This window comes from Phyllopteryx taeniolatus, chromosome 8, assembly GCF_024500385.1.
Source record: "Phyllopteryx taeniolatus isolate TA_2022b chromosome 8, UOR_Ptae_1.2, whole genome shotgun sequence".
Classification (NCBI taxonomy): Eukaryota; Metazoa; Chordata; class Actinopteri; order Syngnathiformes; family Syngnathidae; genus Phyllopteryx; species Phyllopteryx taeniolatus.
In genome coordinates, this window is record NC_084509.1 from 21,651,895 (window position 1) to 21,668,191 (window position 16,297).

The 16,297-nt window shown below is 42.4% G+C and overlaps 1 protein-coding gene across 1 annotated transcript; it reads left to right on the forward strand.

The window, feature by feature from the left end:
* The first annotated feature begins 1,406 nt into the window (after positions 1-1,406).
* Positions 1,407-14,525, forward strand: LOC133482206 (POU domain class 2-associating factor 1). Its single transcript, XM_061782080.1, has 5 exons — positions 1,407-1,537; positions 10,256-10,383; positions 12,961-13,000; positions 13,089-13,369; positions 13,902-14,525. The coding sequence occupies exons 1-5, from the start codon at positions 1,522-1,524 to the stop codon at positions 14,331-14,333; spliced, it is 897 nt and encodes a 298-aa protein (XP_061638064.1). The 5' UTR covers positions 1,407-1,521; the 3' UTR covers positions 14,334-14,525.
* Positions 14,526-16,297: the final 1,772 nt, after the last annotated feature.

Genomic DNA, 16,297 nt, shown 5'->3' on the forward strand with positions numbered 1-16,297 from the left:
GACTAAAACAGTATGTTATGGAGACTATATAAGTTGAGTAGGAGGTTAACACGCATAGGAATCCTAGTGTGAAGTCTGATGTAAATCTTGACTATATTGAGGTCATTCAAGACAAAGATGACACAAGAGAGTTAGATCCTAACCATGACTCTTCCCCCATTTATTTCTTATCTGTATTTGGCCCTAACTTGCCCTGTGCGTATGTGTTACTGCCAACACGTACACTTGAAAGGATCGTAATCTTCACTTCTCCGTATAATGGATGACTGCACTGACCAATGATTGCATGAAAAGTAGTCCGATAGTGCAGGAAGGCAAGACTTAAACAGAAATGGAAGCCAAAGCAAATCAGGAGGAGAACATGTGGACTGAGGTCATACAATTTTGGCTAATTTTAGGCCCAAAAAAGTGCACATGGGAAAAGAGAACTGGTAACTCTTGCATGTAGCACTGTATTTATGATACATGCAAACACACATTACATTAATGCGAACAAAAGAGGACAGAGACAAGAGACCAACAGGGTTTCTGAGGTGAAGTGCAGTTGACAAGGTGGCAGGAATGAGAATCGAAAGCCGGTTCTTTCGTTCATATTATATCGATTCCTCTTACATCCCAAATAAGTAATGACGTCTGTGCGATTCGATACATGTCGTAGTATGACATAAAAACATCTACCAAATACGATATAATTCCCCATAGTTTAAGTCATTTTAGATTTCCCTCGCCTCTACTGAAGGAAACCTGGAGTTTATTTTGCTCCGCTTAGCGCTAGTAATATGGTGACGCCAAACAGAGATGGGCCACCGCCACTCGGTCACCATGGATTGCACAGACAGTCGTACTGGTTCACCTGCAGCCGCAACTGTCGCTTGTCGTCGCCTCACGAAAACATATCACAATCTCTGTTCCAGTTCATCCCAAAAGTGTTTTTTGTGTTGTTGCGCTCCGGACTCAGTGTGGGCCACCCAAGTTCTTCTTCACCCAACTCATCCAAAAATGCCTTTACGAACCTTGCTTTGAAAAGGACTATCCCCAAACTGTTCCCACAAAAACTGGAATTCCGATTCAGGCTACAATGTCTTTATTAAGTTAAAATGAAGAACTACGGAGCACAGCCCATGTTAATCAGCCTCATTTCCATTCCTGCAGTGAATTTTGAAACAAGTGAAATACTTCTCGTACTACTAGTTACTCATTTTCATCAAACTTTGTGGAGGCATGAGGGTTTGGCGATGGAATTTTGGTGCATTGGTGCAATTTAGTCTCTAGAAATGATCTCGCATTAAACCTGCCTGGAGTTAGCATTTCGTTTATTTTATTGTATCTTGAAATTAATTATATGTCTGGGGGAAAAAGTGTTGATTGGCTATACTGCCATCAGTGCTAAAAGTAGATGCATGACTTGGTCTCGAAACTGCAACATCCCAGGGGAATTGTTAGCCTGCTTTGGGCTGTTAAAAAGCACATTCGTCAGCATGCCACATTGATTTTCTTTATTCGCCGGTCAACATCAGCAGTATGCATTTGGACAAATGTAAGTATGATTCATGAATTTTCCATCTGCTTTGTAATATGACGTAATATATTTGTGTTATATTATATAACGTCTATAATTTTCTGTTTTATATTATTGTTTGTTTGTTTGGTTGCAATGTACATTGATGTGATTCAAGTGTACTTGTTTATTTGTCTGTCCTTAACACGAGACGAGGATTGCAGCACCAAAAGTTTCAGATTCTCCTCACTTCACAAGGGTGTACTGTATTTTGACAAAATATAATCAATATCATATATATACGTATATATATATATATATATAATATTAGCAGCTTGATGTCCAACTTTATCAAAGTTTCAGTTATTTTAATTATAATTTAATTCATTCATTCATTCATTCATTCATTAATTTAGACTTTTGGGATGTCATTGACACTTTTAATAGCTGCAGTCACTATTACCCGAATATAGTTGACAGCATCCAAATCAATCTAGTTTTTGTGGGGCTCTTCGAGAAAGGCCATCGTTTGAAACGTTTCTCCACATTAAAATTGGATTGTAATCTCGATATGCAAAATGGCAGGAGGCCTCTTTCTTTGTAAATTACTGTGCACCTGTGGAGCTTCCTCTTTTGACTGAAGCGAGTCTCTGTTCATTTATTATCTATGTGATTTATATCCCTTTGAGGATTTTCTATTCATTTTCAGTCGTTTGAGAATTAGCAGTAAATTGTTTCGTTACCAGATAAAGTATCCCCATTTGCAGGTATAATTTTTCCCTTTTAAAGATGAACTCTAGCAATATACAGATTGCAAACACACGGTACTATTTTCCAGAATTCATGCCATTTATGGACTAACCTTCGACAGTTCATTTCGAAACCGTACGTCTAAAATATGACTGCTATGAATCTTTGGATGTGAGAAGGACCAAAACCAAGTATCTGTTTACAGTGCATGCCATTCACTCGTTGCTGATGTTATCAGTTCTGCTACAACATGCTTTTACTTTTCATCACCTGATTCTGAACATTTGACATTGGGCAAAGTCCACAAAAATGTCTTATGAATTGTGCGTATCGTACGCACAATTCATAAGACACAGCGAAGATTTTCCATCCATCTGTTTTTTTTTTTCCTTTTCTTTTTCTTTTTTTTTTTTTTATACCATTTATCCTGCTCAGCAGGGTCACGGGGAGCTGAAGTCTATCCCAGTTGCTGTCAGGCAAAAGCCAACCTTGAGCCTGGACAGGTCAGCAGTCAATCACAGGGCTCATATAGAGAGAAAGACAACCATTCACACTGTCACTGAGTCGCAACTAAACCCACAACGCCTGCACGCAAGCGTAACCCTAACCCAAGCAAGTGAACCACGACACTGTCACTCAAAACAATGGGAACATTTTATGATTTAATGATTTTATTGAAACATTGAAGACTTTGACGAAAGCCCCAAACACTTCAAATGTTCGTGTTCAAATGAATACTTTCTGGACATCACATTACTTTAAATTTACCCCCAGCTTGGTAAGGAAAGATATCAATTCACTTAAGTGGATGTTCATAATGAATTCCCTGAACAACTACATAATCAAGAAGAAAAGCAAAACAATGTCATCATGCTGTAGGGCCACACGTCTACACCGGAACTTTTAAAGTCTGACGTGCAGAATGTTATCAGTCACCTATCAGTTGCTGATAAAAACAAAGGGAAGATAGAGTCAGCACCACCTCACCTTTACAATAGAGATTAAGTGGATGCACGGACCCAGTGGCACTGCGGACACTTGCCCCTTCACCTACGTCAGCGCGAGAGCTGCAAACACCCTCTAGGGGTTAAAGGTCGGTCACAGCAGTTGAAGTGACAAGGAGAGAGTTAGAGAGAGGCACTTTTGTCTTTATCCTTATGCAAAAAGTGTATTTCAACGGGCCACCACCATTTACCCTGTCAAAAAGGATTGCCTTTAAAATGAATGCCTAAAATTTTAAATCGTCAATACATTTTTGAAACTAGGACTTTTAAGTGTGGCTGTTTAAGCATTAGAGACATTTACCCATATAAAACCAAGGGAGCATTAAAAAAAAAAAAAGGTATTATTTGTATTTATTTATTTATTTTACAAGTGGAAGCCATACACTAAGATTGACGTGTGAACTGTCGCAGGTAAACACCACGTCTCACCTCTCCTTAGTCAGCTGAGCTATGCTCCATATGCTCGAAAAGATAAGCAACAGGATAGAGAACAAATGCTTGACATCTTACCTGCCAGCAGGCTCGGTCTGCCTCGTAGTCAAAGGTTAAAACGCTGACCTTCTTCTAACCGTGCTTGCTCTGGCTACTCCAACTTCCGCCCACATTCCAAAATCATGCATGTCAGGTTAATTGAAGACTCGAAATTGTCCATGGGTGTGAATATGAAGGGCTGTCTGTTTATGTCTGGGATTGACTCGTCTGGTGTGATTGACCACCTCTGGCATGTCACCTGATATAGTCTCCATCACACCCCTGACCTTGAACAGGATTTGCATCACAGATGGACTTCACGTGTCTCACTTTTATAGCTATAAAACTTGTGAAAGGTAAAAAGAAGATAACCACTGGAAAACATAAAACAACGAACTCAAAATTTGCTTTGTCAACAAGGGACAAGCCATTAAAGTATTTGGACCTGTTTCAGTCCGTATTGCTTTGAGTGTGAGTCTGCTTACTTCATTGTGGTCATGAAGTCCTTTGAACTCCTTGTGATAGACCACTTCAAGAGCTTCACATGTCCCATGCTGGACACCTTGCAATTTGCCTACAGAGCAAAGAGGTCTGTGTATGATGCAATCAACATGGGACTGCCCTTCATCCTAGAACACCTCGACGGCACATGGACCTATGCAAGGGTCCTACTCGTGGACTTCAGCTCTGCGATCAACACCATCATCCCCGAAGTGCTCTCCTCCAAGCTTCTCCAGCTCAGCATCTCACCTTCCATCTGACAGTGGATTTACAGCTTTCTGACGGGCAGGACACAGCAGGTGAGGCTGGGGGACATCACCTCATCCACATGCACCATCAGCACCGGGGCGCCCCAAGGATGTGTTCTCTCTCCCCTACTCTTGTATCTCCACACGGAGGACTGCACCTCACCGCAGACGACACCACAGTCATTGGCCTCATCAAAGATGGTGACGAGTCTGCGTATCGACAGGAAGTGAAGCGGCTGTAGCTTTGGTGCGACCGACACAACATGGAGCTGAACACGTTCAAAACTTGAGAGATGATTGTGGACTTCAGGAAGCTTCCTTCACCACACCTGCACCTCACGCTGTCCAACGGGCCTGTCAACCGTTGAGGCTATCATGTTCCTGGGAATTACAGTCTCTCAGGACCTGAATTGGGAGGCTAACATCAACTCCATCCTCCAAAAGGCCCAGCAGAGGATGCACTTCCTGTGGCTTGTGAGGAAGCATGGCCTGCCACAGGAGCTGTTGAGGCAGTTCTACACAGCAGTCATCGAATCGGTCCTGTGTTCATCCATCACAATCTGGTTTGGTGCTGCCACAAAGAAGGACAAAATCAAACTGCAATGGACAATCAAGACTGCCGAAAAAAATCGTCGGTGCCGCCTTACCCACCCTTGAGGACTTGCACGCTGCCAGAACTAAGACAAGAGCATGCAAAATCCTCTTGGACCCTCCCCACCCCGGTCACCAGCTCTTCCAGCTCCTTCCCTCAGGTAGGCGCTACCGATCAATGCAAACTGGAACTAGTAGACATTCCAACAGCTTCTTCCCTCTTGCAATCAACTTCTTAAACAGCTAACTTATAATTCCATTACAACAAGCTGGCAATTTTTTGACTTGAGTTCGTTGTCACATTTCTGTGGGGCCAATTATGTATTACTCGTGCACTCACTGTAGTTGTCTCGCCGTGCTGCACTATTTGCATATAGTGGCCACTCATGCCAGAGTAGCATCTGCTCCATTTGCACACTGATTGAGGAGTATCTGTAACATTTGCACAACCATTGTCCCAGATTATCGCACTACTCGTCACTTTAAACCGCATACACTCCTTGAAGTCTCAGTGCCCTTTGCACAATGGTCATTGCACCGGACTATTGCGATATTAGCCATTCGAACTGCTCTAAGTGCTGGAGGACTCTGCATCTTTTTGCACAATTGTTGTTTGTTGTTGTTATTTGTCAATGTCTTTATGTCTCTAAAGTGTTCTGTAAATTGACTGTCTGTTGTAGTAGAGCGGCTCCAACTACCGGAGACAAATTCCTTGTGTGTTTTGGACATACTTGGCAAATAAAGATGATTCTGATTCTGATTCTGATTCTGATGAAGATCTGATCACAGATGATAAAGAAAAATGAAAACTCATGGGTACTAAACTGAGTTCCAGTCAAGGGAAAAATGTTAATCCTTTAGGAGACAAAACACAGGACAAGCACTTTGGGTCATATTCTCATAAGTCAGAAAACGTCTGCAACGGCACACTTTTTTGGCTGCCCGCATTCTCCTGTCCACTCAAATCTGTCATTTACGCACCCTCATGCGACGTGCTCACTGTGGGTGGAAGCCTAAAATCTGGTGAATCATCAAATTGCACATTTTGATTCAGTTAACTGCCCCCCAACAGCTGACTCCTGCTGACGGTGCGTGACACACCTGGCCCATCACCCTCACCTATACGCTCACCAATTGCCCAACCGCTGTAATGTGTCCCTACCACATTACGGTGACAGCTAAACGTTCACATATTATTCATTCTTTCATTTTTCATACCACTTAGCCTCACTAGCGTTGCGGGCGTGTTGGAGCCTATCCCAGCTGACACTGGGTGAGATTTGGTGAAACATATTGGCACCAGCAGACTTTTTTCACATCTGCGAGGAGCTTTTCTGCTTCTAACAGGCTGCTGGCAGCTTGGATTTGTACAATTTTTAGAATCAGAATCTTTATGTGTGTGCGGTGTTCTGTTGAGATTATCAGAACACACACTACGACAAGCTGTTAATGCCTGATTTTTTTAAATCTTTCTGTGGGGAGTGTGTCACAGATAAAACATCTTTTAAAGATTTGAAAAATCCCTATGTGTTTATCAGGCCTTAAATATTGAATAGTTTGTTTTTATTTGCTTTTATGTCGGACTCACCTGGTCTGTGATAAAAGGAAGGTTGCAGGGCACTGCTGATCTAAAATGAAAGGTAGACCTCATTTTTTATTGATGGACCTCAAAAACATAGGTTCAGTGAGCAGAGTAGTCTGATTAAATTACTTTTATTTGGTGTATTTCATACAGAATAATTTCAAAAAATTATCTTCTTCTGTTCATAACTTTTATGGACAGAATTTCTAGGCACAACCAAGGCGTAGAGGGGGTCTGGTTTGGTGGCCTCAGTATTGCATCTCTGCTTTTGATGATGTGGTTCTGTTGGCTTCATCAAGCCGTGACCTCCAACTCTCAGTGGAGCAGTTCGCAGCCGAGTGTGAAGCGGCTGGGATGAGAATCAGCACCTCCAAATCTGAGACCATGGTCCTCAGTCGGAAAAGGGTGGCGTGCCCTCTTCAGGGCGGGGATGAGATCCTGCCCCAAGTGGAGGAGTTCAAGTATCTTGGGGTCTTGTTCACGAGTGAGGGAAGAATGGAACGGGAGATCGACAGGCGGATCGGTGCAGCGTCTGCAGTGATGCGGTCTTTGTATCGATCCGTTGTGGTGAAGAAGGAGCTAAGCCGAAAGGTGAAGCTCTCGATTTACCGGTCGATCTACGTTCCTACCCTCACCTATGGTCACGAGCTGTGGGCCGTGACCGAAAGAACAAGATCCCGGATACAAGTGGTCGAAATAAGTTTCCTCCGCACGGTGTCCGGGCTCTCCCTTAGAGATAGGGTGAGAAGCTCGGTCATCCGAGAGGATCTCAGAGTAGAGCCGCTGCTCCTTCACATCGAGAGGAGCCAGATGAGGTGGCAAGGGCATCTGATTCGAATGCCTCCTGGACGCCTCCCTGGTGAGGTGTTCCGGGCACGTCCCACCGGGAGGAGACCACGGGGACGACCCAGGACACGCTGGAGAGACTACATCCTTCGGCTGGCCTGCGAACGCCTCGGGATCCCCCCGAAAGAGCTGGATGAAGTGGCTGGGGAGAGGGAAGTCTGGGCGTCCCTGCTAAAGCTACTCCCCCCGCGACCCGACCTCGGATAAGTGGTAGAAAATGGATGGATGGATGGATGGATGGATGGATGGATGGATGGATGGATCTTCTTCAAAGTGTAGCACATGCACATCTCACTGGCTACGACACTTCCGCTACGTAAGATATTTTCAAATTCAAAGTGTGCTATATTTCCCAAATGGATTTCTAAGACATTCACAAGTCTCAGGAAAACTCCATGCTCCATGATTTAGACAAGGTCAGGGACTGTATGTACAGGTACACGCATGAACGGGCAGTTCTCATCAGCCTCAGGCAACTGGCACCCCCAACCACAGCACGTCTTGTTTGTCTCACAGCAAAGTGATGTACAATATCAGCGTGAAAGGAGCACAGTCTTCTTTCATAATGGAAGTTAAAATTCAGAAGCTTTGTGTCACTTTTTCCCAAAGTTGTTGGTAGAATTCTGAGTTTGAATTCAGAGGGGGAAAGGTAAAGCTTGAATAAACAAAACAAGAGATTAGGCGAGTCACTGATGGTGTAGTGGTGAACTTGCTTGACTTTGGTGCAGGCAGCGCCACTCAGTGATGGTGTAAATGTAACTGTGAATCGTTGTCTGTCTCTATGGACCCTATTTTCGTGACTTGAAAAAATCTGGTTCAGCGGGCTGTGCAACTGTGCGCCAGGGGCAGGTTAAACCGGTGTTGGTAATTTCATAGACCAGCGCACGCCAGGAGATCCGAGATTGGGTGGACTTCGCTGCTGTGGGTGTGTCTACAGCTGACTTCATTCACAGCCAATCAAAGTTGGTCGTCATTCTCTTTTAATGTGGTGCAAAGATAGTCTCGCATGGAGACCTCTCTGTGCGGAAGAGAATGATGAGTAATCGCGGTGGTCCCTGCATGAATAGAGCATTGTCACTGCTCTTGGCTAGTGTGGCAACAGACAATGTGAGCGGCAGACCCTTATTAAATATAGAATGAGCTGGTGATCACTACTGGCGACTAAATACAGTATGTCCGTCTTCCTCATGTATCTATCCCCACCCCTGTTTATTCGTGTGTAACTACTAGACCTTATAGCCTCCAGTATGTTATGTGTCTGGCTCCAAAGGACTATATCACACTATCACTGCAAAATATCAAAACAAAAACAAAAGTTTAACACAACAGATCTGATCCATACTATCTATGCCTCAATGGACAATGGGAGTACATTTGAATTGCAAATAGATATATGTGCAGAAAAAAAAATTCTTAAAGCAAAGTTTATATAGTGCATTTCCTACACAAGGTAACTCAATGTGCTTTGCATCATTAAAAGCATTTAAGAATAAAGACAAAAAATAAAAGACAACTTAAAAACATTTAGAAACAAACAGAAAAATATATATATTTAAAGATAAGAAACGTACAGAGCAAGAAAGATAATTTAAAAGTGGAAATTCTCTAAAATAATCAGAATCTTGAGAAAGATGAAGAAGTTAAAGAAGAGGTTTTAACCAGGATTTAAAAACATTGACACGTTTGCTTAGGACTGTGTGCTCCACAATTTGACCCGAGTGTGTAGATCTCAGAGCCCGACTGGATTCCTATTCAACTCTCATTTTTTTCATATGGTCATGACCAAAACGATTTAGTGATTTATAAACTAGTAGCAGAACTTTAAGGTCTATTCTAAAGCTGACTGGGAGGAAGTTTAGAGACTTTAGAGTTGGAGTAACATGGTCTGACCTGTTTGTTCTGGTCAAAACCCAAACTGCAACGTTCTGAATGAGTTGCAGCTGTTTAATGCTTTTGGGGGGGAGTCCAATCAGAAGACCGTTGCAATAGTCAAGTCTACTTGAGATAAAAGCATGGATGAGCTTCTCCTGGTCTGCTTGGCACATGCAAGCCTTCACTTTGGATATGGTCCTTAGCTAGTAGAAGGATATGACTACTGAAAGTCAGGTCGGAATCTATCAATACACCGAGGTTTCGGGTTTGGTCTTCAGTTTTTGGAGGGAGTGACTGCAGGTATTTACTTACAGCAAACCTCTTTTCTTCACTTCCAAAAAACAATTACCTTGGTTTTGTTGAATTGGAGGAAGTTCTCTCTCTTGCTCTCTCTGCCACACTCTACGGCACAATACACAATAGATGTAACCATCGTGACATGGCCACCACATCAATTCCCCACATTCAACATGGCCACCACATAGGCACATCTTTTGTAATTGGATCCAGTCATATTGTATATCTGTGACCCGGAAATAGATCAGTTCCACTCTCTACCTGCATTGTGCCACAGTGCCAGAAAACAACAATTCTGGAACTAACAGACTTTGTCAACGTCAGTTAAAGTGACAAAAGGAAACAATTTTTGGACACACTGTTCAGTCCCGACGGTCGGTTTTATCCGATATCCGTTATATTGGGGTCCTTTTTATCAAGTTACCACTGTATATCATTTTGAGATCTGTTTCTAATATCTTATAAACTGGTCCTTATACTAGGTCCTGTAGTCCAGCAAGTGTATCATCAGTGTGGCCAGAAAACAAGTCCGATATCATTTTTTCATACAATTGAAATTAAGTAGCATCAATTGCTCTTTTTATGCCATTTCTAGCCCATCCTGCTGCTCTGAACAGGTCCAGACCATACCAGGGTGTTCGAGTCAAAGATCCAGTCAAAGACTTGCTGCAAAGGAAAAGAAGTGTGGAGATGTTGAGCACCAAGACAACTCTGCATACTGCAGTAAGCGCATCATATTAGCACATAGATGACCCATACCGATACATAGATTAGAGAAAACTGTCATTTGTGAAATTGTTCTGTTTCATTGGCACGATATAAATTATATTCACACCAACCGCCTACAAATTTGTGACTACTTGCACAATCCGAAGAGACTAGTATTACAAAGTAAACACAACATAATAATGTAACAAAATTGAAAAAACGCTCAGTTTTCACTGACACTGATTGAAAGGTGTTAATTTACAATTTGTTAGTTTAATTTTTGTGGGTGTATTTGACATTTGTGTTGAACTGCGCTGCATCATACTGACAGCTCTCAAGAGAGCTAAAATAGGGTCACCAAAATTCTAGAATCCTCTTCTATCTCTCTCTGTCCTCTGCATTTTCTGCTCTGACTTCAGCTTTTTACAAGTCTTGCCTGATCTCATCCCTAAATCCCCTCTTTCCCTCCTACCTAGCCGGCTGCATTTCCAGCATCCTTCTACCGCTAAATTTACTGTCCCTCCTCTACACGGGTCCAAACCATCTGAATCTAGCCTCCCAGGCTTTGTCTCCAAACCTTCCAAGTCTGCACTGTTCCTCTAACGAGCTCATTCCTGATCCTGCCCATCTTCGTTACTCCCAAAGCGAATCTTAGCATTCTCAACATTGCCACCTCCAAATCTGTCCCGTCTTCTGGTCATTGCTGCAAATCTTATAACATTGCTGCTCGCACTACAAACCTTTTCTTTCCATTAGCTAGTGCTAAACTACATTCACAACAATAAAGATATTGTCATAGAAATACCTCTTAAACAGTGTCAGTCAAAAACAAGTGTCGTTATCTTTGGAAATGCTGAATTTTTGCTAGAGCCCTTGTATGAAAACAAATCAAAAGGAATGTATACATTAATGAGAAAAGTGTATTCAAAGTTTATGCAGGTGAAACAACGTAGCAGCAGTGTTGGGTTTCTTTTTATTTTTCCGTCTGTAAACATTTTCTCCCATCCAATATTTTCTTTAACATTCTTCTAAGTGATGCTTCTTCAGTCGGTTGCACTTTCAACAATGCAAGCTTGGTTGGGGGTTTTTACTCAGTCAAACTGTCGAAACTCAGAGGATGGACAACATTGTGATTTTTGTTCTTGTTCGGGATGCTTTGTCGTTGTTGCACTGATTAAAAACAAAAGGTCAGCTTGTTCTGAATGTTGTGGCATGAATATTGTAGCTTAAAAGGTTTTTGACAGCTGAAGTATAATTCCAAATCATAGACGCTATTCACACGAGTTACAAGAAAAGACAAAACCTTTTCCTGAGCTCAGGGGGATTTTGTCCTTATATAATGCAGGTGTTTTTCCATGACAGTTACAACCATTTGCTGTATGGCTCCGGGACAGGGCAGAGTGCCCTATGCAAAATAACCTGCAACTTTGCCAAAGATCCGTGCCCCTGCTTTTTTATTACAGACAACACACACATACACACACACGGACACACCCAGATCCTTCAGAACATATTCTTTGGTAAGACAACTTTTTGGTGACTGAGACACCAGATTTTCCACAAACTTCAGTGTAAACACATTTGGAATTATATAAGCCATTTCATGACAAAAACATGACATCTTTTAAAACTAAAACCTGTTTTAACCTGTACAAAAATACAACATGTTTTCATTGTTTTACACTGTGCATTTGGCATTTCATTTGATGAAATCGAAGTCGGGATATGTGACAGGATTGTAATTTACCTCCTTCTAGATTACTGGAATGCCAGGTGGAAATCATGCACACACAACACATCTGACAGCTTTTTGGTCAGATGTGAAGTAACACGCTTGACCTTTTGGGATATGTCTTGTCCAGACTGTTTAGACAGTAGGCACTGTGAACAAATGTTATTTATAGAATATTTCTACTTTTCTCGAGCAGAAACTGGAAATCTGCCAAATATTAACAGAAATCTTCTGTTGAAAAAAAAAAAGATCTGTGACTACTGCACCAATGTGCACACAATTAAACTTCATCTAAGGACAAAAAAAACAAAAAACATTGCCTTTTCATACCGTTTCTCAGCAGGCATATCCAGTGTTGTAAATGCTCTCGATATTATGCGACAAATTACCAGAATCCTTCAGAATGGTGCAAAAGATTTCCTAAAATTGTCCAAATTGTCCAATATTCAGGCATATGAGTAAAATGTTGACCCCAAAAAAACAATGAAAATGGCAAATAGTTTATTCATTTGTAGGGGTTGGCCCCATACCGAATAATATATACTATTATTATAAATTAAGTCTCTGACATGGCAAGTTACATCATATTTGACAAATCCAAATCTGTCATCTTGTGAGGGCTTCTCTTGAGCATGGCCACACCTTAGGGGCACCCCCAATGGATTTTCAATTTGAATCAGGTTCTAGACTTTATTACGATCATCATACAGTGTGTGCTTTAATTTGCTACGAATTATTTGTTACCATATGTGATAGTTTGGCAGCACTAAGGATTACGATTTTCGTGTAATTTCATGACATTATATTCATTCGCTTCAGCTTTCTATTTATTATTGCAATCTGTATTATTGTTCTTTAAGGATGTGATTACACACAACAGCCAGTCGACATTCACACCAGGTACATCTTTTATCATCTGCCTTCCAGTCAAACAACTGCATGCAAGTGTTGCCAGACATGTTTGTCCCAAACAGTTGTACTGTTTCAGGTATCTTTGGGCATGATGTCGCCAGCTGCTCCCTAGCAAAGTCTCCCGTTTGTGATGGAGAAATTACACAATGGAGAGCTCCACTCCCTGTCACCAGGCCTGGACTTCAGCCTGCAGGAACACCCTGGTCCTCACCCGACTACAGCGAGCAAGTCACCTCCGCTCAACCTCTGGCCTACCCGGCTGGCCCCACTTGGACAGCTGATGTCTACATGCAAACCTTGTACCCCAGTTACACCATGCTAGCCTACACGCAGACACCACTGCTCACTAACGTTGGGGTGAGTAGTTGGTGATTGATTAAATTAATAATATTTAGATAATGGGCAGCACAGTGGTTAGCACGTCTGCCTCACAGGTTCAGAGTTAAAATCTCTGCTCCGGCCTTTCTGTGTGGAGTTTGCACGATCTGTGTCTCTATATATGCCCTGTGACTGGGGATCATTTTAGGGAGTAGTTTCGCCTGAAGTAAACAAGCATCGTCTCTCTGCATACGATCCTGAACAGGATAAGCAGTTAGGATCATAGCAAATGGGTGGATCCATTTTGCTTATTTAGGCATGTCATCAATGAACCTCACCAAATTTAATGGGAACATGCTTGGAAGTATACCTGTCCCATCATAATAAAATGTGCTTGATATGTCAAAATCTTATTCTAAGTGGCCCCCAAACAAATAGTTACATGAAAAAACCCATGTCATGGATATCTGAACCTTCTTGGTGGATGTAATCCATTAAATACTGTATGTTGCTTTGGAGATTGGAGGAATGAGACTCAACACTGCTTACAGAGTTTTTGTTGTTGTTCCAGACCCTCCCTGTGGCCGCAGCAACATGCTCCCTTCCTCAGATGGACCTCCCAGAATTAGGGTGTGCTTATATCCCCTGGAACCAGCCCCTCACCACCCTCTCTACCATGATTTCAGGGGTCCAGTTTGCCCCAGGGTCTACCACTCTATCAGGTTCCCCCCTGGTACATATGTCTTTGTCCAAGACTTTGACCACCACAGTTCCGCAGTTGGACACCCAAGGTATAGATTCTCAGGTCCAGAACCTGGAGCCACTGCAGTATTCAGATCTGACGAACCGCAAGCTACACGATGAGGTGCTGGATGAAGGTCAAGCAGTCGAATTGGAAGCACCAAACCTACTTGATAAAATTCTGGAGGATCAGGGGAAAGAAGAGGAATCAGGAGGCAAGGTGTCATACAGTAACTCACTCTTTGTACCTAATGCTTTTTGACTCTTATTTTTTTATGAACAGAGTACTGTAATTTCTTGTCTCCCCTGACTGCAAAAGTACAAAGGTTAGAGGTATCAGCGTGATTGTTTGTTGTTTTTTTTGTTAGAAAAATATACAAAAACAATATCTGATTTCCATGAAACTTTGGTGTACACATTCAAATTTCAGTGTAAATAAACATTTAAAAAAATATATGATAGACAACCTTATTACCTGTTTTTGTCATCCATCCATCCATTTTCTGAGCCGCTTCTCCTCACTAGGGTCGCGGGCGTCCTGGAGCCTATCCCAGCTGTCATCGGGCAGGAGGCGGGGTACAACCTGAACTGGTTGCCAGCCAATCGCAGGGCACATACAAACAAACAACCATTTGCACTCACAGTCACACCTACGGGCAATTTAGAGTCTCCAATTAATGCATGTTTTTGGGATGTGGGAGGAAACCGGAGTGCCCGGAGAAAACCCACGCAGGCACGGGGAGAACATGCAAACTCCACACAGGCGGGGCCGGGGATTGAACCCGGACCCTCAGAACTGTGAGGCTGACGCTCTAACCAGTCGTCCACCGTAGGTGTGACTGTGAGTGCAAATGGTTGTTTGTTTGTATGTGCCCTGCGATTGGCTGGCAATCAGTTCAGGGTGTACCCCGCCTCCTGCCCGATGATAGCTGACATAGGCTCCAGCACGCCCGCAACCCTAGTGAGGAGAAGCCGCTCAGAAAATGGATGGATGGATGTGCCTTCTGCCATCTAGTGGAAGAGCATTAAATTGATCTTCCTGTCACTAAATATCTCTGGCACAGATGTGTTATTCGGAATCCCACTCATGTTTTAGGCAGGACACGCCCCGCTCCAATATTACTGGCTGCAGGACACGCGCCGCTGCAATATGATTGGGTGCTGTTTCCCTCCCTACTGCTTCCAGATGGGGAAATAAGTATGTGACTTAAGTGTGGCGGCGTGACTATGAATCCCACAAACCGTAACACACCCTAATACTAACCCTAACACACTGATGTCAAACTCAAGGTCCGGGGGCCAGATATGGCCCGCCACATCATTTTATGTGGCCCGAAAAAGCAAATCACGTGTATCAACTTCCATAATTCTTGCTAAAAACTGTAACAAAATTTTAAATTGTTGTATATAATAAATAATATTTAGATGTTGCAAGCATTTTTTTTTTTTTTTTACCAAAACACTTCCTACAGTCATTTGAACAATAGCTGAACAAACTTATCCTTGAGTTGTGATTTCAAAACTAGTTATTCATTCATTTGTTGTGTATATATAATGTTAAATTAATTAGTGCAATTAAAAATTGTTCATTGACAGAAAATTATAATTTTCTGTCAATGAACAAGTTTTTAATTTAGTTGAAAGCATCCTTTCCTGGTGCATTTATTTTGCATACTGTCTGACTTGACCTACGACTTGCTTAACCCAAGTGATGATTTGACTAGACTAGACTAGACTTGGGACTCAACTTGACTTGCTTGATTTTTGCCACCGTAACTTGCGACTTGCTTGTGACTGCACAAATGTCACTTTCCTCCGCCTCTGCCACGCAGTACTGTATATACTTCAGACTAAATCATTACATTGCTTGTATGAAAATGGTTTTTTTTTAAACATTATCATCTGTTAGTTACAGTATGCTGCCAAAGATCCTGACTGTATGGGTTTTTCCCATGATGTTTAATGTATCATCTGTCACGGTTGGTAATCGTATGACACTGGATTGGACCCAGAAGCAGACAGAGGCGGAGGAAGTAGATGAGAATGGTTTATTAGAGGGTAGCTCAGGGGTAGGATATTCGAAGAGTGATGGTTGTCTGTTGGAACAGGGAATGTGCAGGAAGCGGGAGCATGGGCAGGTGGAAGAGCTCGGCTAGAGTGGACAGCAAAGCAAGAGACACGGAATGAACACTGGAGACGGAGAAGAACACAAGAGGATCAGCACAA

Excerpts from the sequence above, each read along its gene's own strand:
- LOC133482206 (XM_061782080.1), top strand. Across the intron at positions 10,384-12,960 it reads AGACAACTCTGCATACTGCA|GATGTGATTACACACAACAG; the intron begins GTAAGCGCATCA and ends TTGTTCTTTAAG. Across the intron at positions 13,001-13,088 it reads CCAGTCGACATTCACACCAG|GTATCTTTGGGCATGATGTC; the intron begins GTACATCTTTTA and ends GTACTGTTTCAG.